This window comes from Mesoplodon densirostris, chromosome 2 (assembly GCF_025265405.1).
Source record: "Mesoplodon densirostris isolate mMesDen1 chromosome 2, mMesDen1 primary haplotype, whole genome shotgun sequence".
Taxonomy (NCBI): Eukaryota; Metazoa; Chordata; class Mammalia; order Artiodactyla; family Ziphiidae; genus Mesoplodon; species Mesoplodon densirostris.
Window position 1 is genome coordinate 179163156 of NC_082662.1, and position 20670 is coordinate 179183825.

General features: G+C 37.6%; 1 protein-coding gene across 1 annotated transcript in view; it reads left to right on the forward strand.

Moving 5' to 3' along the window:
• The window catches only part of USH2A (usherin), a 790488-nt gene that overhangs the window by 604042 nt on the left and 165776 nt on the right, over nucleotides 1-20670 (forward strand). Inside the window, exons 49-51 of the mRNA XM_060088664.1 lie at nucleotides 213-434; nucleotides 11183-11406; nucleotides 16462-16666. Coding sequence (XP_059944647.1) covers nucleotides 213-434; nucleotides 11183-11406; nucleotides 16462-16666 — 651 coding nt within the window. The remainder of the gene's footprint in view (nucleotides 1-212; nucleotides 435-11182; nucleotides 11407-16461; nucleotides 16667-20670) is intronic.

Genomic DNA, 20670 nt, shown 5'->3' on the forward strand with positions numbered 1-20670 from the left:
TGCTTCTAAGTTGGCATAGACACATGATTATACATGTGTTTATACAACTTCAATGCAAACATTTTGAAGTGGTATTGAGATTTTGCAACTCCAGGATGATGATACCCTGTCAACCAGTTGGCATCTGCAAGATCATTGTGATAAAATTTAGTCGTGAGTCAAAGCATATTTTTTTAACTCATGCAATGATGGTTATTCTCCTAAATTGACAGGTGAAGTATGCTGTCCAGATGAACAGCACAATCGGGTTTCCACTGGTCTCGGCGACTCCTGCTGTGGCAGACTGCCATACTCCACCTCCGGAAACCAGATTTGCTGTGCTGGGAGGCTCCATGATGGTCATGGCCAGCAGTGCTGTGGTGGACAGATTGTGAGCAAAGATTTCGAGTGCTGCGGGGGAGAGGAACAGGGTGTGGTGTACAGTCGCCTTCCAGGTAAGGGAACCATATCTACCTTTCAGTAGAGGGAGAATCTCAGAAACAGAGAGGTTGAGAAATTTGCCCTAGATATAAAACACATAAGTAATGAAAACTCACGTTAATTACATCTAATGTGGCAAATAGCTACACATTGCCTAACAAAGAAAAATGTAACCTCACTTTTTTTTTTTTTTTTTTTTTTGCGGTACACGGGCCTCTCACTGTTGTGGCCTCTCCCGTTGCGGAGCACAGCCTCCGGATGCACAGGCTCAGTGGCCATGGCTCACAGGCCCAGCCGCTCCACGGCATGTGGGATCCTCCTGGACCGGGGCACGAACCTGTGTCCCCTGCATCAGCAGGCGGACTCTCAACCACTGCGCCACCAGGGAAGCCCCTAACCTCACATTTTTTATGTGCATGTGATGCGTTTCGTAAAAGCAGACCAAAACTCTTTCTTCTTGAAAAGTGTCATGTCCACCAAAAAGCAAACAAGCAAACACATGAATACATTGGTTCTGGACCAAGAGAATAATTCATAGCAATACTGAGAGTATACAAATTATTGTTGATGATGATGTGCCATAATTATTTTACTCCTTTATTTTTCTATAGCTATTAAAGTAGCATTAATATTAATAGCAATCATTATCATTAAATGAGTACTTACTATCTAGGAGGTACTATGCCCAATGTTTTATACATTATTCCCTCAATTAATCTGTACAAAATAGGTACTATTACTATTCACATGTTTAAAATGAGGAAGCTGAGGCACAGAGATTAGACACATGCTCAAGATCACACAGTCAGATCTAGATTTGGGGGTGCCAAAATTTATAAAATTTGGGAGATGCTTTTTAAGAAAATAAAACCAAATGATGAAGACAAGATCAAATATAAATATTTATTTATAAGGGGAAAAGAAATGACAATAATTATACCTGTAAAAAGATAAACCTGGCAGATTCCACTAACATAAAAATAGTATATTTGGATTATATAATTTCTGACATCCCTCTCTATTTTTTTTCCCTGACATGTTTAACTGACATCTGTGGTCACCTCTTCATATAGTCATGGCTTTGTACTATAATTATCTGTAGAGAGAATAGAAAGATAATTCATTCTTTCCTGTCACATAGTTAATCAAAAAATTTTTTTAATTATTTAAAGTTTAGAAAAGTGACTTTAAGCTTCACAACCCATTATTGTAATATTATGGAAATGTAGATTATTTTCAAATTTGGAGAAATATCTACAAAGGGTTTTCTAAGGTTTTAGGGCATTTTAAGTTTTCTTGTCTTAAGGTGATTTGCAGTGACTTGTCTTAAATGTTTGTTGAATTGACAGCATCATTACCAGTTTTCATGGATATCCTTATTGTATGACTGAATTTAAGTCGTATTTTATCATAGATGCCACTATTTTATCTACAAATCAGTAAGAAGTTTAGATTTTTCCAATATGAGTTATTTCTTTTCATAATTTATATTATCAAAGTAATCATATTGCTTATGCATTGCTTCAATCCTAAATCCATCATTTTCTTTTAATAGTTTCCTACTTTGAGTATGATTTGAAATTTATTTTGTTACAATTCTCTTCTTGATGTCAGAATATTTCAGTTGATTTCATTTTTCATTTTTAAAGCTTTTATTTCATATTATATTAATTTTTCTATCTGATCTTTTAAACCTTCCCTTTATATGCATACAAATTAAGAGTCTGTAATTTCTCACATTCCTTATCTTTCCAAATTGCAGTGAAAATGACATATTTAAGCCTTAACAACTTTTTTATGAAAGTGGCTTAAATCATATAAATTTAGCTACTGAACCCAAACTAAATAGTCCCCAGACTCAACTTCCCCTTAGTTTGAGTCCATAAATGTCCATGGTTACCCTAATCTCAATCAATATGAGGACATGTATGACAGAGGACAAGTTAAAAGGGCAAGAGATAGTGGCCATAACAAATTGTAGTTAAATATTATACATCCACAAATTTTATAAAAATATATCTATGCTTGCCTTGGAAGGGGCTCATGCAAGCAAAGGGCCTTGAAGATCAGTTTTCCTGAGCTTCGAGATAAATCTACCCCTGCAACTAGTACGCATTGGAATTCCACTCCCTCCAAGTTAAGATTTCAGGACATGATAATATCTTGCTGGAGATGAACTATGAACTCTCTGTTGTCTTTCTTTAATTTCTTCTCTTTTTAAAAACCGTCAAAGAGTTATCCATAATACAAGTAACAATTAGGTAAATTATTATAGTGTTATTGTTAAATACCATGTTCTTGTACACATTCTCTTCTGTGTAAAATTCTGATGGGGAATTCCCTGGAGGTCCAGTGGTTAGGACTCCGTGCTTTCACTGCCGAGGGCGCGGGTTCAATCCCTGGTCGGGGAACTAAGATCCCGCAAGACACACAGCATGGCCAAAAATAAAATAAAGTAAGTTCTGATGAAAACTATTAAGAAGAGCACTTCAATAATGAAACTAAATAATCAAAACATATTAAAAGTATCAATCTTGGGTGTACCAGAATCTTGTGCCTTAATAAGGATACTAGACTCTCAGTATTTTGATAGCCCTTAAATAAGTAAGAAATGCCAAATTAAGTTATTCGTAACTAAATTTCAATCCTCCCAGTGTGAGAAAAATTCATCTCCTTCTTTGAGTCAAAAGAAATACCTGATTTCTAGTTTCTTATTTTATCTTTGTACGACCATCAAGTGTACTTCCAAGGCATTTACTATTCTGTGAAGCTATAAATCACCCCTCTGGATCCACACTGTATCCATCTTATGCCTTTTTTAATCCAACCCAGTAGGACATATTTAAAGGAGGATTTTAATGTATATACTGTCAAAGTGGTTGATAGTCCCATGTCATTATGTTGATCTCCATCAACTGTCCAGAAAATAGTAAGAGTGGCTAGTTGTCCTATATACAACAGAATTAGATTTCAATTATGACATTTTCATTGACCTAAGGAATTTAAGGATTATCTCCAAGAAATGGCACAGGGCAGCTGGTTCTGTATTATAAGGTAACAAGAAAGTTAAGTTTGCCAGGTAAGACCAACAAAACAAAAACAAACAGCAAAAACCAACCTCCCAAGATCTTCTTAAAAATGAATGATGTATTAAATCATATAATACACAAGTGTCCGGTATAGACACAGAAGTCATTTCAGAAATATCCCCTATGGATTGTAGATGTAAAAGGTTAGTATTCTAAAGATAACTAAAGTCCAGTCAAGAAGTCCAGCTCAGTGTGTCCTGGACACTGCTTATTGACTAGAAGATGTATACAAGCAGCAGGAGACAAATCACAACAACAACACGTAGGCAACATTCCATGTTCACTATTTGCCAAGCTGAGTTCTGTGTGCTTCACACACGTTAACACATTTAAACCTCACAGCAACCCTATGAGGTAGGTACTATTATTATCTCCATTTTACAGATGAGGAAACAGAAGTACAGAAGTTAAAAAAACTTCTTCCAGATCACACATCTAGTAAGTGGCTGTTTTACTTCAGGGAACACTGTTACTATAAATGAACCTCAAAATATATAAAGGCACAAAGATAATAGAGGTTCATTTCCTTCCCGTATAATAGTATTGTGGTGTGAACATACCTTCAGGGTAAGATCTCTTTCCCATAGTCATTCTGGCTTCTGGTTGGAAGCACTGTCATTTTCAACAGGTAGCTTCTCGGGTCACCTGGGAGTTGTCTGCAGTCAGAAGAAGAAAAGAGTATGAAATAACAGGTGTGGGTTTTTTTTTTTTTTTTTGGCCAGGTCTAGAAATAGCAGATAGTTTTATTAACATTTCATTGACTGGAACTCAGCTATCTATCGATACCTAAATGCAAGGGAGTCTGGGAGATCTGCCCATGAATTTCTTGCCACTGTGACTAAGAAGAGTTTCTAACTCCATTCGTAGAGTCCATGCTCTTAACCTTCCTGAGCATTCTGATACCTGAACAAGCATTGGATACTCTCCAGCCCAAACCATATCAATGTTTATCAAGTCTGATGAACAGGCCCAGTGTAACTACCAAGTTGCCAACATTTTCTGATGACCAGAAAAAAATGAGACATTGACTACACACCAGAAGTGTGCCCAAGTTAGAAGAAAAGCTTCTGTGTTTGTGTGCTAAGCTCTAAGGCAGTGACTTTTAAAGTATGGCTCGGGGATTTCTGAGGGTCTCTAAGACCTCTGGTGGTGTCTGTGACATCAAAACTATTTTCACAATAATACTAAACTATTATACGCCTTTTTCACTATCATTCTCTCATAAGTATACAGTGGAGTTTTCCAGAGGTTACATGACATGTAATATTGCAACAGATTTTTAAAATTGAGGTATAGTTGATGTACAATATTATATAAGTTACAGGTGTACGATATCACGATTCACAATTTTTACAGGTTGTATTCCATTTATAGTTATTATAAAATATTGGCTACATTACCTGTGCTGTAAAATCTATCCTTGTAGCTTATTCATTTTATATATAGTAGTTTGTACCTCTTAATCCCCTACCCCTACCTCGCTCCTCCTCCCTTCCCTTTCCCCACTGGTAACCACTAATTTGTTCTCTATATCTGTGAATCTGCTTCTTTCTTGTTGTATATTCACAAGTTTGTTGTATTTTTTTAGATTCCACATATAAATGATAACATACAATATTTGTCTTTCTCTGTCTGATTTATTTAGCTTAGCATAATGCCCTCCAAGTCCATCCATGTTGCCACAAATGGCAAAATTTTCATTCTTTTTTATGGCTGTGTAGTATTCCATTGTATATCTGTACCACATTTTCTTTATCCATTCATCTGTTGATGGGCATTTAGGTTGCTTCCATGATATTGCAATAGTTGAATGCAGAAGCAGATAGGAGAATTCAGTTACTTTTATTAAGCTAGACATTAAAGAGGCTTGCAAAAATATAAACAATGTCAATCTTCTCACTAATTTTTCTCAGTTTGGAAATATGTTTATTTTTTCATAAATATTTATGGTAGCATGTTATGTACTTATCATTGTTTTAAATGAATTAATGAATATCTATTTCAAACATTTCAGTTTTAGGCTCTAACCCAGTAAATATCAACAAATCTTACCCATATAAACAAAAGCTATTTGAGGTCCTCAATTATTTGTGAAAGTATAAAAGCGTCCTGGCACCAAACTTTGAGAACCACTGCTTTAAGGCTTAGTAATCAGGTCTGCTAGAAATTCATGGCCATAGTTAGTTATCCTGTACTATGACTAACCAGTTGAGTACCTCTTTCTCCTTTAGATGCGTTAGCTAAAAACAGGTCCATTAAAGACAGAACCATGATCATGGAGTAGTGGAGATGCAAAAGTGCTGTGCGCCCCCCACCAATACCGTAATGAGTCAGAGTCTGAAAACAGCAGTAAGCTGTCTCATTTTAGCATTGTTGCTCATCTGTTGCTTTTTTTAAGTCAACTGCCATATTCCTTCATTCAATAAACATGTACCATGTAGTGACTATGTTCGAAATACCATTCTTAGTGCTTTGTAAGTGTAAAAATGGCTAAGATTCCATTTTTATCCTTAAGGACTTGCAATCTAATCAAGGAGAAAAGTGCCTGTAAGGTTAAACACAGGCATAAGAGAGGGATGAATACAAGCATAATCTTAAGACTGAGTGATCACTCCAGCCAAGATGATGAAGAAAGCTAAACCACTGATCGGAACCACAAACAACGAGTAGGATTTTGAGACACGTGGATGGAAGAAAGATGTTTCAGCTAAAGGGCATGGCTTGAGCTGAAGTGTGAAATTAGCAGCCTGCAAAGCATGTCTAGGTAGGAGTGAGCAGTTGGGTTGATTGGAGGAAGATGCCGTGGGTAAGGAAATAGAGGGAGATAAAGCCGAGAAGCCGAAAGGATTTGAACATTATTTGGTACTCAGGGAAGAGTCAAGGCGATGATGAGGACTGTGATTTAAGGAGATAAATTAGATTTGGGTGGCAGAATGGATGTGAAGGAGAAGGAAAGGTAAGTCAGTTAAAACTGTTGCCAAAAGTGCCTGTTCTATGAAATGGAATCCAGGTCACTGTCCACTAGGACAAAGGCTCTTAATCTTTTGGAGGTCGTACACTCCTGGTAGAATCTTTTGAAAGTCACAAACCCTCGCTTCAAATAATAATATGTAGGATACACACAAAAAATTTTTTGCCATTTCATATGCCCTTGAAGTCCGTCCATGGGCCCAAATTTCAGAATTACTGGTGTACTTCAATATGATATACATGCTAGCCAACTATTTCCTAAGCAAACTGTGCCATTCCTCAATTCCTGTGAATCAAAATTAGCTTCAGAGTTTCCCCTGACCTTCAACAGTTCCACCAACTCTGGTAATCATGGTGGACTGAAAGAATGAGCCTTTTAAAAAGGAAAAAAAAAATCTCTTTTTAGTCTCTTGACCTCCCTGCAGGTTTCACTGAAAACAGACACGTTCCACATGTCTTTTTCCTCTCTCTGTTGCCGCGCCCTCCTGTCGCCCCTAATGATTGTGACCTTAGTGACCTTCCAGAATATCCATATGGCCCTTTCTTTCCTCGACCTAGCAATACCATACCTGCTGCTTGAGGGTTTGGATCTCATAATATTGTTCCTAAGCCTGGCCTCTCTCCCTGCCTGGCATTGTGGGCCTGCCACGACACCGGGCTGGCTCGTAAAACATCTCTTTATGTACTTTATTACTTAAACTCTTTTATTTGCCTGCAGGAGCCCTTTAACAAAATCACATTGAATTGACTTTCTCACACCAAATCAAATCTCCCTGGTCCCAGTTCAGTTGTCTTTGTCAATATGTATTTTATAAATGGAGTGAATTAACAGATGCTGTTGGAACAGAAGTGCTGGAGTAGCGTTTATGTTTTTAGTGCTCTCTCTGGGCAGATGAGTGGTGTAGGAGTGTTACACAGGTACCTCGGGATGGAAGTCATGCTCGTCATTTCAGTGGATATGTATTCTTAACCATTTTCTTTAAATATATTTTAAACCTCTTTATGACTCTTTTTATTCGTAGTGTTTGCTTATATGGTTTTATCATTTGTTCCATCAGGCTTAGATTGGACTTGATTATACCCCTTCATATTAAAAGATGAAACTTAAAGCCTCTCTACCAGGCAAAGAGGACAGGACTTTCTGTTCGCCATGAGGGACTAATCATGACATACCTTTGGAACATATTGCTTTATTTCTATTATCTGTGTTCTCCATGCAACCTTGGATATGAAACTCTGGGTTGAAACTGTTCTAGAATAAAGTACTGACTTTCCACGTCCTAGACTCTGACATCAGTCGAATGAATGACTACCCCTGTTACATAAGATGGAATTTGGAGACTTTTGCAGAGAGGAAAATACATCATAAAAATCCATTGTGTAAGATGTGTATTGAAAGATTTCCCAGGAAGATTTCCATATGACATAATGACCTTTTGAAACGTGTAATGTATAAATGCTATAAAATACATTGCAACGATCTGGGGAACATTTTTACCCTACCCTGTCTCAGTTTTGTGGTGGTAGCCACAGAGTCAGCTGCTGGTAAAGACAAGATGCATTTCTTTTCTTTCATGCTCTGCCATCAACTTTATGTTTGTCCTGAGAATGACTAATCACAAACCTGTTTTTTTTTTACATTCTTCTAGGCCTGAAATATAATTCCTTGGCTTAAAATGTGGTCCCCATGGTCATTCCCAGAGTTCCACAATGATTTGTCATATTCTAGACTCTGCTTTTTATGACTGTACTACTTTTAACTCAAAAGCATGATAATTCTTGGATAATTTTTAGAAAAATGGCACACTTGTTTTACAGAATTAACAATTTAGAAATTCATCAGGACTGTATGTTTATAAATGCTCTCCTTTCAGCCATGGACATTAAGTAAGTGTTAGTAACATATTGGAAGTGTTCATAATATTATGAGTAAAAAAATTCTTTCCTTCTCTCTTTTCTCAGTTGTATCCAATGCGACAGAAGCTATCCATTGGATATATGCACTATTTGCAAAGACAATATAGGCTGTTTGATCTCAGAAATAAATATCTAATAGTTCAGTGCATACTCTACCCCTTTAATAACATCTGCATCTTGTTCAAAGAGAATCTCCACCTTTGTACAAATTTAATAAAGAGCCTCTGGAAGTGTAGATCAGTCCATCAATAATACATGACCTGTTTTGTTTTTCTTTGGGCATATTTAAAACTGTGATTTCTATGTGTCAAAGGTCAAAAGTCAAGTGCTCCATGTGATAAATTAGGTAGGGTCAAAAGTTATTGCAGTGCAGTTTCAGAAGATTGTCTGTCTCTGAATTTGCAGCTCATTCATGCTGAAGTGATGCACTATGGGAATTACTACCAAGCTCTGCTCGGCAACATCTGCTCTCCCTAAGTGAGTTAGTGCATGTCAGACATCTTTATGTCAGAATATTGCAGTGATGGATGCAGTCTTCAGAAAATGCTGCATAAAAATCTGGTGTGCCGTTCTGGCCATTAAGTGAAATTACTATTTAAATTAATGGCACTGTCACAGTTTATCTGTGCAAAGAATGAACGCTGATTAGGGTATTAAGTAATTAGCAATTTATCACACTGGAACAAGGTTGATAATAATTAAAGAAGTAATGGTTTACCAAAGAAACTAGAAAGGGAGTCACTTCTTGTTATGTGAGTGAAATCTTGGCTTTAAATTTTAATTCAGTGAAACAAAGATGAAGCTCTTTGTGAAAGAAAGCATCCTTTTTTCTAGTGTAAAAACAGTTCATTATCAAAATTTTAGTTGACCTGTCAAAAGTCCCTCAGAGCGATCAGATGACTGATTAGGAGTTTGGAATTAGGTCAATGTCTGCATTTTGATTTTATACTGAAAGCATGGTGGAACCGTAAAGTAATTTGTGAGTAGAGGGGGAGAATGTATTTTGCTCCCTAAAGGGCCAGTTTTCAGATTTTGATTGCTCTTTAAAATAGAAACATGAATTATTTTAAGAAAACTGCTGGAGAAAAAAAAATGACAGTAAAGAATCCAAGGTTGTATTTAAATGTCTGATCAGAAAGCAGAAGAAAAAAAATGCCCAAACAATATAAAACTTGAAGCTGTGGATTTTTCTTTTTAGTGTGTGTGTGTGTGTGTGTGTGTGTGTGCGTGTGTGTGTGTGTGTGTGTGTGTGTGAGAGAGAGAGAGAGAGTGTGAATTTTACCCATCATAATCAAGACTCAGACCACAATGATAGCCCTGCTGTGTGTATCTATTTGAAAGAACTTCCCCTGGAAAAGTTAATACAACTAAAATTATTAATAAAGCACCAAAGAAAACAGTTTACTTTTAAACCAATTACTTTGAATAGTTATCACCTTTAAACATGAGGTCAAAATGCAGTTATGATCAATGTAATAATTAATCATAAATAAAAAATTTTTAATATTGAGAGATATGTTTTTAAAGTGGAAAGATCAGTGAGAGTGTTCTTTGGAGTCGTGTGGATAAACATCTTTCTTAAGGCACGTGCCAAGTCAGTGTCTACTCTCAATGATTTTTTTTATAAACTGGAAAACACTTAAAACTCATTGGTCTATTATTAGGAGTGTCTTTCATAATGTAGGTGTTTGTACAGGACCAGATTGAGCAATTCGGGACCCCAGGACCCTTTGAAGTTGAGGTTCTTTATGTTACCAGTCATGACTAATAATAAATAGACAAAATTCTAATTAAAATAAATCATTCATCACATTGCGCTGCTGTATAACTGGATATAAATTCTACTATGACAGCCCTGTGACATGGGGTATAGGCATCTTCATTTCTAGCTTAATCTGACTCTAGTACATTGTTTATTTATTCAGCCTTTTATGTCTATATTTCTGTGGTGTCTCTTCTATGGCAAGATCTAAATGATGTGAGCACAAGCAGTTACACTGAATTGGGTGGGAGAAAGGAGGCTGTTTGGTATCTCAGGCACACCTGTCTTTCATGGAGAAGTGGAGATCAAAGGTCTTCCCTGCAAGGTCTTTCGGCCACCACCCCAACCTCTTACCCACGTCTAGTGATGGGTCTAGTGCAGCTCGAAGAATGGTGGCCAAATGGCTCACCTACCTGATCAGTGAGTGCACTCAACTGGTTTTGAATACAAATCTATCTCATGACCAAAGAATGGTTACAGTTGCTGCTGGATTCACAAGAATCAAATATCTGTATCTTAGACAAAGGCAGGCAGAAACTTACAAGATGCTTACGCAAAGTCTCCAGTTCTAGGATGGTGCTACCTCTCCACTGTCTAGCCTCTTATCCCAGAGTGCATGGGTGACCTCTTCTCCCTTGTGAATTTCTAAAGATTTCTTCTGAGTTCCTGTGGTTTAACTACCCCTTTCTCTGCAACAAGATGTTATCATCACAAATTGGGCAGGCAGTTCTCATGACAGAAATCAGATCACTTTTTATGGTGCTTAGGAGAAATTTGGCCCCCAGCTGAATGATTTTAGAACACTTCCTCTTGTGTGTTCTTTACCTAATTAGTGTCTAGTGCTCTTGATCAGAAGGACCCCTCACTGTACATTTAAATCACCTTGGTAGGGAAATGCTACCTGAGCTATCGTACCGTTTCAGGAACTGCCTGAGTCTGACATTTTTATACCAAACTTTATACCAACCTCAGTTTTCTTCTCTTTTTTTATTTCATATTCATATATAACATTTTATTGTTGCAGGGATGTTCTGTTGTGGGCAGGATTATATGAATATGTCAGATACCATATGCTGCTCAGCTTCCAGTGGAGAGTCTAAAGCACATGTTAAAAAGAATGACCCAGTGCCAGTAAAATGCTGTGAGACTGAACTTATTCCAAAGAGCCAGAACTGCTGTAATGGAGTTGGATATAATCCTTTGAAATATGTTTGCTCTGACAAGATTTCAACTGGAATGATGATGAAGGTAATTGATAGAAAACCTCTCGGGCTGATTTGACAATGGAAAGAGAAATACATTGTTCATAACTATTTTTCTAAAATAGGAATATAGGGCCTCCCTGGTGGCGCAAGTGGTTAAGAGTCCGCCTGCCGATGCAGGGGATACGGGTTCGTGCCCCGGTCTGGGAGGATCCCATATGCCGCGGAGCGGCTGGGCCCGTGAGCCATGGCCGCTGGGCCTGCGCATCCGGAGCCTGTGCTCCGCAACGGGAGAGGCCACAACAGTGAGAGGCCCACATACAGCAAAAAAAAAAAATAAATAAATAAATAAATAAATAAATAAATAAAATAAAATAGGAATATAAAAACTCCTATGTGCATTATTCATTTTCACATTACATCCATATTAATACCAAATGAGTTCGCTATGATTGATGTTATTGCAATGAATTCTAAAGGAATTAATAATGATTAGCTGTTCTCAGGAAGCTTTACCAGCACTTCAGATTAGTGCAGACAGAAAGTCTGAGCCGGCATGTTGCTGTGGAGGGAGATGAAGGGAAATTCAGCTTCTTTTCTCTAGCCCCCCAACCATAGGCCATCACTTTCCTTTCATAGAGAACTTACATACAGCAGATTCACTTCACTGTGTTTCTGTCATATTCCTTAAGACAGTGTAAGATCAGCAAAAGCCAGCCAACCACAAAAATGAATAGGCCTGTGGGTGCATCATTTATGTTTGTATGTTGAGATGCTCCACATACAGCCATGCCGTGTTTGTTAGCATTAAACTTGACCCAGCACTCTAGAAACCTACCAGTTTAAGGAAAGGATTATGGGCATTTAAAAAACAAACACCCTACTATGTTTGGTAGTAATTTGTCACTAAGAGGTGGCTAAAAATTGGTGCTTTGGTCACAGACAATAGAAGAGCTCTTGCTGAGTGAGGCAACTGCACAATCATTGTGTGGACATCATGGTCTGTCGAATGGACCATAAGTCTTGAGATTTTTAAGGCCCCAGCAAGCACTTTGTGGCAATGAATATTAAGATATTCATAACTGAATCACTTTGCTGTATACCTGAAACTAACACAACATTGTAAATCAACCATACTCCAATAAAATTAAAATTTAAAAAAAGGAAAAACAGACAACACGTAAAATTATTGGAGAGTAGGTACTTCATGAGGTGAATAACCATACAAAACACCCAACAAAAATAGTAAGGTTTTGTCTACAAAATTTTTTAAGAATCGATCTGATTTGAACACAACTTTAGTCAGTTCTGTGAAAGAAATCTATCCAACACTATGTTCCAAAATTTATTCCAGGCCAGTGTTTTCAGAAGTTTTGACTAGGATATTTTTCTTAAATACTTAGTATTTTTTGGTCTTAAAGAGCTGGTGACGTTGCAAGAACGTGCCTTTAAAATAACGAGTTAGGAAGCATCTATATAAAAAAAACTCTCCTTAAAGGGGCACTCATATTTGAAGAATGAAGATAGAAAACCTGTTAGTTTCAGAAATGACACCATCACTCACAACTATGTGTTTCATTATTGCCCACCTCACATTTGATTCCCAGGCATCTCATTTTGGTCAAGAAGAGACAGCTTCCATTATTTAAGGAGAATGTTCAGGATATAACCATGATCTTTTAAGTTGGCTTGAATTGGCTCTATGAAAGCCAATTAACAGTTGTATTTGAAATTCATATTTAAATGATTATGATTAGGAGATTTTCTGAATGCTGAATCAAGCAGTGTGTTATAGGTAAATTTCAATCCATAGATTCCATTTTGTTTCCTGAAGACCTCTTTCCTGGAGTCTTCCAATTCCTGCTCCAATCTAGACTGGATCACTGTGGGATTTCTGCACAGCTTTCCCAGCCCATCTTCCCTAAGCTGTCAGTTTGGGAAATCCTTTCATTCCTCCTCTGTGTTGGTCTTCCTGTGTTCGAACCCCAGTTGTCCCTTTTTGCCACCTTCTTTTGAAAAATTATCTCCCTTGATACAGGTGCATGAAAGGTAAATGTTTTGAGAACTTGATGTCTGAAATTATTGTAATTCTATTTCCCATTGGGTTGATAGTTTAGCTAGGTATACAATTCAAGGTCAAAAAATATTTCTACACAGGATTTTGAAGGCATTTATGCATTTTTAAATTTTCATTGCTATTCTGATTCCTGTTTCTTTGTAGGTAACCATGTTGTTTTTCCTATGACAGTTTTTTTTTTTTTTTTTTTTTGCGGTACGCGGGGCTCTCACTGTCGTGGCCTCTCCCGTTGCGGAGCACAGGCTCTGGACGCGCAGGCTCAGTGGCCATGGCTCACGGGCCCAGCCGCTCCACGGCATGTGGGATCTTCCCGGACCGGGGCACGAACCCGTGTCCCCTGCATCGGCAGGCAAACTCTCAACCGCTGTGCCACCAGGGAAGCCCCCATGACAGTTTTTAAGACATTCTCTTTATTCTGCTTTTCTAAAATTTCATGGCAATGTGCCTCTATGTAGATGTTATTATCATCGTTATTATTAATATTCATAACGATATACTTTTTGTGGACTTTTTCAGGGTGGGGTCTATGGCCTTCAATTCCAGGGACTGTTATTTTATTATTTCTTTGATAATTTGCCTCTTCTTTTGTCTGTTTTCACTGATCACTTTGGTGTTGGACTTCCTAAACTGATATTTTAATTTTTTCTTCTTGTTTCTTACCTATTGATTAACTCCTCATCTTTTTCAATGTGATGAGATATTGCCTTAACTATATCTTTCCACCTTTCTATTGATTTGTTGTGGGGTTTTTTTAGCTATCATATTATTTTTTAGTTTTTAAGTGCTCTTTCTTGTTTGCTGATTATTACTTATATCATCCTACTCTTGTTTCATTCATGGAACATCTTTTTTTTAATCATTCTGGAAATATTCATTCCATTGTTGCTTTTTTTAATTGTTTGCTTTATGCTTTGAATTGTCTCATTTGTTTGGTACTATTTTTTGCCTATAAAATTTTATTTTTTTAATTTATTTTATTGAAGTATAGTTGATTTACAATGTTGCATTAATTTCTGCTGTACGGCAAAGTGATTCAGTTACATATATATATATATATATATATATATATATATATATATATTCTTTTACATATTCTTTTCCATTATGGTTTAAGATTGGTACTATTTTAATACTTAAAGAAGTATCCTTAATACTCCATCCTACATCGGGATGGCATACATGCCTGGCTGCCATATGGAGTATCCAGTAGCAAAGAGGGCTGGCGTTCTCACTATGCAATATGCAGAATTGCGTTTAGCTTTCCCACTCTGGCTCCTGGCTTCTATCTTCCAGTGGACCCTCTCTATTTTTTTTTTTTTTTTTTTAGTTTCACCAATTATTTTCTACGTTTTTCTCATTTTTCTAATCCTTGGCCAAATGCAGCTCTAACAGCACACATACTGCTCATGTTCTAAGCTGTGATGTCTTCCCCAGAGTGGTGAGCTCAGGAACACTTGGCTTGCTTTGACAGTTATCCCAGGGCAGAGTTTGCAGAATATTTAGCCATAGCACAACAGGCCTCCTCAGCTTCCCGAAGCCCAGTACGTATTTCTTTGCCACGGCCTGCTTAAACCTAAGCCAATTCCATATACTTTAGGGTTTTGTTATTGTTGTTAAGACAACATCCAACTTCAAAGTACTAATTTGTGTTTTTGCTAGAATACACTGGACTATGCTGAGGTAAAAACAGACATACTCATGTATGGAATGGGTCAACAGAATGAATTTTTTTAAACCTTTCATGTGACAGTCCAGTGTGAGACTGGCAGATCTCCTCCATGAAACATCTCAGGAACCCAAGTCACTTCCATCTTGTGGGGCTTCACAGTGGAAAAAGGGAGAGAGTGGATGATTGCACATGTATGCGTCTTCCCTGGATGCAGAATGCATCTCTTCTGTACACAGTCACACAGACATTTCTAGTCACATGACTCTTCTTATTGTAGCCGGACTTGAAAATCTAGCGTTACAGGGGAGAAAAGGCAAAAATGGGCACTCCTGGGCACGTAGCCTTGTCTCTGCCACATCCATCCACTTCCCAGCTTCCAAAAATGTGTGTTACTTCCCTTCCTGTTTCCTTGGACTTTCCATATTCCTTTATTGTCATTTGGTTGGCCTTTAAGAGGAAATGATGATAAATGCACATGTTTGATTCACCATATTTAAATGGAAATCCAACTATATTTTTCTGAAGCAGCTTTACTTTGATGATCGTAGGGAAAATAACTTATTTTAGGTAAAGAGACAGATTGAATGTAGATCACTTTTAAATAACAAAAATGATTTTAAATAAGTTATGCTACCTATATAAAGGGAAGATGAAGTAGAGCTTTGCCTTATAAGAATATTGCCTTATTTATATCTCCTGTAATTTGGGATGATGAAGTATTTCATTTTCTGAGATTAGAGCCTACTAGTACTTATCAATAGCTATAAAATTTCCAGAGATTCACCAGAGAAAAAGTTTATAAATATAAATAATAATGATTATAATGACAGTTCATGAAATATTTAAATTTTCTAAAATTTGGACGCAGAATACTTCTTATTAGTCCAAATTTCCCAAGAGCACAAGAAGTGCAGATTTGTCTAAAACTCCATTAGGAAAGTGTCAAAGTAACAATACTAAAATAACTACTCCTGTTATTATTTATAGCATATCTACTAAGTGTAAGGCATTTACGTTATCTCATTTGAGTCATTCAAACAAACCTGCATAGTAAATTGAATTTCCATTCTTTCACGGAAGAAGCTGAGGCTTTGAGCAGATAAGAGACTCGTTCAAGGTCACAACACCAATAAGTTGCAAAACTGGATTTTGAATCCAGATCTGTGTCATTTCAAAGTAACTGCTCTTTCTAGTATACAGACTGCCCTCATTTCTTCTTATGAATTTTGAGGTGTTCATTCATGAACTAAGCATAGGAAAATTTCATTTGAGAGTTGTAAAAACCTATGCCACACATGTCTAAATGAACTTTTTCAATTCCCTTCCCCCCGCCCCACCTCTACCGCTTGACTTAGGAAACCAAAGTCTGCAGGACCCTCTGCCCGGCGTCTATGGAAGCCACAGCACACTGCGGCAGGTGTGACTTCAACTTTACCAGCCACGTTTGTACTGTGATAAGAGGATCTCACAATTCCATGGGGAAGGACTCAGTCGAAGAAATGTGCTCATCTGCTGAAGAGCCTGTTCATATGGGAAGTGTAAACACACTCTCCTTCACAGGTAACAGAAAGGGAGCCACCTGCCCATGGCTTAGAAGGGGGAGTGAAAAGCTGCTGAAAATGCAGATTTATTTCACTCTGACCTCAACTCCCTCCTTCACCTCATATCAATTAATTCCATCATACTTATGAGCCAGAGAGTTACCAGGTAGTTAAAGGCACAATCTGGATCTGGTCAAAGTTAGTAGTTTAAAGTTTTTCAGAGTCGAACTTTAAACAAGGATGTACTCTATTTTAAAGTAAGCCTGTAGAGAATGAAGAACAGGGAAATAAATTAGTTAGGTGACCTTTAATGGTATATCTAGTTAATTTGCAATGAGCCTCATTTTCTTTCTCAAAAGTTGAATGCAGGCTTTCAATAAGTGCCATGAATGAGTGTTGTTATTCTTCCAAGCAGAAAAGAGGGAGAAACCTGTCTGGTCACTAAGACTTGGCAGCATCATTCCAAGGAGGAGGCAGACTGCTCAGTGAAGGCAGTACCACTTTCCTGATCTTGGGTCTGGGGCCAGAGACTGTGCTCTCCTGCAGCCTGGTGTTTCCCTAAGATGGCCATCATCTTGGGAACAAGAACCTTCATGGTTATTGAAAATAATAATTTCCAAGCCCCATCTTAGCCCTACTGCATTAGTCCAAAATAGTGATTCTGAGGCTTGGCTGAGTCAGGTGAAAGACACTGTAAATTTTAGGATCATCTCCAAAATAGTTCTGCCATTTGTTAAATTTTTATTTTTCATCCATTTACTTAAGTCCCTGCTTAAGTTTCTGTTTTTTGAAAAATTAGATGTGCGTGTGTAACTGTGTGTGTACACACAGCTATTGTTTAGAGTCAAATGGAATACATTTAAGTGACATAATTCAAGCCAGCTGAGGTCAAAGAACCAATAAAACCACTGTGTTCCATCATGACTCACCATTCTGCCTTACCCAGCCAATGGTGGGTGGTAATGGCAAGCCTTGAGAAGGAAAATAGTAAAGCAGGATACTAGGATGAGAGGGAGTAGATTAGGAAGGGAAGGAAGGAATAGAGATAAAGTTTAGTGAGTATTACTTAGTTCCAGTGCTCTGCTAGACAGTTTTTCTTATTAAATACAGTTGATTTACAATGTTGTGTTAATTTCTGCTTACAGAAAAGTGATTCAATTATACATCTATACATTCATTTTTTAATATTCTTTTCCATGATGGTTTATCACAGGCGATTGGATATAGTTCCCTGTGCTATACAGTAGGGCCTTGTTGTTTATCCATTCTGTATATAATGGTTTCAATCTGCTAACGCCAAACTCCCAGTCCCTCCCTCTGCCACTCCCCCTTTGTGCTAAACATTTTTAAACCTTATCTTAATTTACCCATAAAGCAATCAGGTAAGTATGATCATTTCACAAATGAGGAAACTGAGGGTCAGATCTGTAAAAGTAACTTGTTGTGGTAATAGTCAGGTTCAAATCATGTCATCTTTAGGAGCTGCAGATGTAGTGGACTCCACTACATCACACTCAAGACCAATGTCAGAATTCACGTTCCCAGTTTAGGCTTCCCAAGTCCAGCCCCCTCTCTCCTCTGTGCTCCTGTGACACACGGTCATACCATTCACCACTTCTACCACGTATGTGTCATAGGCATCTGGACTCTTGTCTCATCTCTCCTACCAGATTGAAGTATCCACGTGAATAGAACATCCCTGTTTAATTTTACCTTATTTTTAGATTTAGCACACTGTAAGCAAACAAAAAAATATTTATTGGAATGCCTTTAGGTAGGAAAGGCCTCTGGGTAGAAAACAGTTGGACCGCTAATCTCTTCCCACTCCCAGTTATAGATTTAAGTCATGAACCCTCATTTAAAAATTACTTGGTTTTCTTCTAAGACAGTTCTCTGCTTTTATCTGCCCTTGGTAATCAAGGTCAAGATTTTGAAGGGTTTTTAAGACATATTTGCAGTAGACCTCTCCAGAAGAGAATAGCTGTTTCCACCTACTGATATAATATTGCAGGGGCTTTTAACATCCATATTTCAGATCGGTTTGCCTACCAGAAAACACTATAAAGTGAACATGAAAAATGACAAAATTTTACTTTTCATGAAAAAAAATTAAGCACTCAAATGATGCTCAAACAAATTCCACTGAGACCAGTTTAGACGAAAAGTCAACCATTTTTAGAAATTGACAATTAAAAGCTACAACCACCAGTGCTAACCAAAATTTATTTGTTCTTACAATCATTTATTTATCAAAAATATTTATTAAATCCTTACTAATTACCAGTCAGTATATGAGGACCAATAACTTGAAAACTAGTAGGAAATTCCATCAGGATTTGAAGCTAATATGAAGAGATAGGAAAATTAATACATAATTAACTCTAATATGAGAAACAATGTGCAGGTAAGTTCTATAGAGGTAAGCATAGGATGCTTTGGAAGAGTATTGCAAGGACACCTAACCCAGACTCAAAAAACTTCAAGAAGGATACTGTGCCCAAAGAAAGAACTGAAGGACAAGTTAGAGCCTATCAGTTTAAGGGGAGGTAGGCCAGGCAGAGAGAGCAACACATGCAAAGTGCAGGAAGCAGGAGGAAGCCCAGCAGGTCTGAAAAGCAAGTATCTTGATATGGATATAGCACATATAAGACAGAGAAAGTAATGGAGAGGAGGCCAAAGAGTGGGGTCAGATTATGAAGGCCTTTTAGGCCACACTAAAGAGTTTACCTTTATACTGCAATGAATGGATAGTTAGTGAAGCTCTTTAAGCAATGGAATGACACAATTATATACACATTTTTGGAAGGATTGCTCTGTTAGCTAAAAAAAATGGTTGGAGACAAATGTGTATGGGACCTTTCAGCAATTAACAAGTAAATATTGAGCAAACATACCACCCGAAAACCCAGCACCCTCATTTATCAGAATATTAGCCCCATGTAACATGTAAAATGATTTTGAGATAACAAGTTAAAAATAAAAGAAGAAGAATAGTTGGAAATTCTGGCAAAGAAAAAAAGAGCTCTGAGAAATGAGAGAGATGATTGAGGAAAGGTAAAATTTCAACTAGTGATTCCTTATGTGTAAAGCAAAAAGAATGCTTTTATGGGCTGAGAGAACATCTTTGAAAGACCAGGCCTCACAGGAAAATATAGAAGTAAGGCTAAGACTTGAGAGAGTCAAAAAGGAGAAGAATGAAATACAGTGGAAGAAAGAACAGGAATAAAATGTAGACAGTTGCCACAGCTGAAATTACAAATGGCAATATGGGCTTGAAGGCTACACAATAACAGTTATTTGCAGTGAATAGTTTAATCTGCTATAGCAAGAGGTTCAAAAATATAGTTACCATCTGTGGGTGAGTGGATGGACGGTCTGGGCAGCTCAGCCCCACAAGGTCATTCAGGATCTGGATTCCTCATCATGCTTCCAAGTGGTACAGCCTGAGTTGTCACACCTTTAGTTCCAGCCCATCAGAAGGGGTAAGAATGCTAACAGAAGGCAAGTGATTCCCTCTTCAGAAAGTGATGCACAAATTACCCATGTCACTTCCACACTCCTTCTGTTGTTGAGATCAGTCGTGTGACTACACCAGACTGCAAAGAAAACTGGGAAATGTAGACTCTGGCCAAGAGGTCTCTGACCAGGACAGAAGGGGGATCTGGGGACCCACTGGTGGTCATCACAGGTACAAAGCAGCAAATACCCTCTTACTGGAAAAAATGAAGACAGAAATGCATTTGTATAGCAATTTACATTTTATGAAGTTCTGCAGCATAACTTATTGCATTTTATTTTCATACTAATTCTACAAAAGAGGCAGGGCAGGCTTTATTGTAAGGAGATGCATGTAAGGAGAATAACCCAAGTGGATGGAATGAGAATTAATGCTGCATCCAATGGAGATAGAGCAGGTGGCCAGGCAGTCAAGGAGGACCTCTCTGATCCCCTGTCTGATGATCATCCAGAAACTGCCACACAAAAATACATATGTAGATCTTCAAAATTCACAGAATTAAATAA